The 1,224-nt window shown below is 35.8% G+C and overlaps 1 protein-coding gene across 1 annotated transcript; it reads right to left on the bottom strand.

Annotated features, from left to right (window-relative positions):
• Positions 1 to 95: 95 nt before the first annotated feature.
• Positions 96 to 1,092, bottom strand: LOC117116418 (tyrosine-protein kinase Src64B-like; the record flags this gene model as incomplete). Its single annotated transcript, XM_033260454.1, has 2 exons — positions 96 to 311; positions 878 to 1,092. Coding segments are annotated over 2 exons (357 nt in total), but the record flags the coding sequence as incomplete, so codon positions are not given.
• Positions 1,093 to 1,224: the final 132 nt, after the last annotated feature.

Raw genomic sequence — 1,224 nt, 5'->3', positions numbered from 1 at the left:
TTCACTCACATTTTATTTATTTAGGAATTTTAGAGTCAATATATATTAACCAATAAAGTATAAGTATAATTATTGTGTATCTACATTCAACATAGACACATGATAAGAGCACTTAGGTTCACCAATAAATCATTGCTAATCAGTATCAAGAGCTGTGTTTAAATAAACCTTACACTTCATTCAAGCAATCTGTTGGCTTTGGAAGTCGTGTTCCTGCCTTGAGCTGTTCAATAAGCGTCTGGGCATCTGTGTGAGGATAAGGAACAGCACCGAGAGTGAACACTTCGTAAAGGACTACTCCATATGACCAGCTAGTGGGTTAAATGCAGTAAGAAACCGAACAAGAAACATTTATATTAATTACAATGAATTTTTTATTGTACATTTTCTGAAGTGAAATGAATTGTAAGTCAACAGTGAACTAACTAAAATTAACATTAACCAATTAATCGATAAATCAAGGCATCAGTTGATTGATTCAAATTTTGATTCATTTATTGCCCTCCTTAATTCCTTCATCAATCAATCAATGAATAAATAAATTAAGAAATCAACTATCACTGCACCTTTGACACCTTATGTACCCACCTATTGTATGCGATCATGACCATTTTTGGGCTTAAAAATTGGATCTGGACAAGTAAGCGACCATTCCGGAAGTCAAGAAATGTATACTATTTTTAACAAAAACGATTTAATACGATGGTGATTACAAAGGCCTATTAAAAACATGACTATTTTTACCTGAGACCCAATATTACATTAACTTCGGTCATCACTTGGTGTGTATCTCGTAAGTTACCACCTCTAGCGACAACTTTCCCTTGACCTAAGGGTGATCGCTTACGGAGATTCAACGGTGAGAAGGTTTACTTACACGTCACTTTTGATTGTGCATATTCCCTCTAAAATGGTCTCTAAGCTAGACCACTTGTATGGCCGTTTCTTTCCCGGTGCCATGCGATCGTATCCCTTTTGGTAGATATCTGCAGCTAAGCCGAAGTCACATATCTTCACGGCCAGATTTTTACCTACGAGAACGTTTCTGGCTGCCAAATCACCGTGATAATATTTCAAAGAAGAGACGTAATGCTGTTGAACAATGTACAAGAGTTTGCATGTTTAAAAGGTGTACAGTAAGAACCATAATATTTTATTTATTTGTTTGTTCTTTATACTGGGTTTCCTCTTCAGTAAAATGTTACCGTTCTCCAAGACGGCCTA

This window comes from Anneissia japonica, unplaced genomic scaffold (genome assembly GCF_011630105.1).
Source record: "Anneissia japonica isolate Jap-2015-1 unplaced genomic scaffold, ASM1163010v1 scaffold114004_len1224_cov178_single, whole genome shotgun sequence".
NCBI lineage: Eukaryota > Metazoa > Echinodermata > Crinoidea > Comatulida > Comatulidae > Anneissia > Anneissia japonica.
The sequence above is the reverse complement of the archived record's forward strand: the minus strand, read 5'-3'. Positions and strand labels throughout refer to the sequence as shown.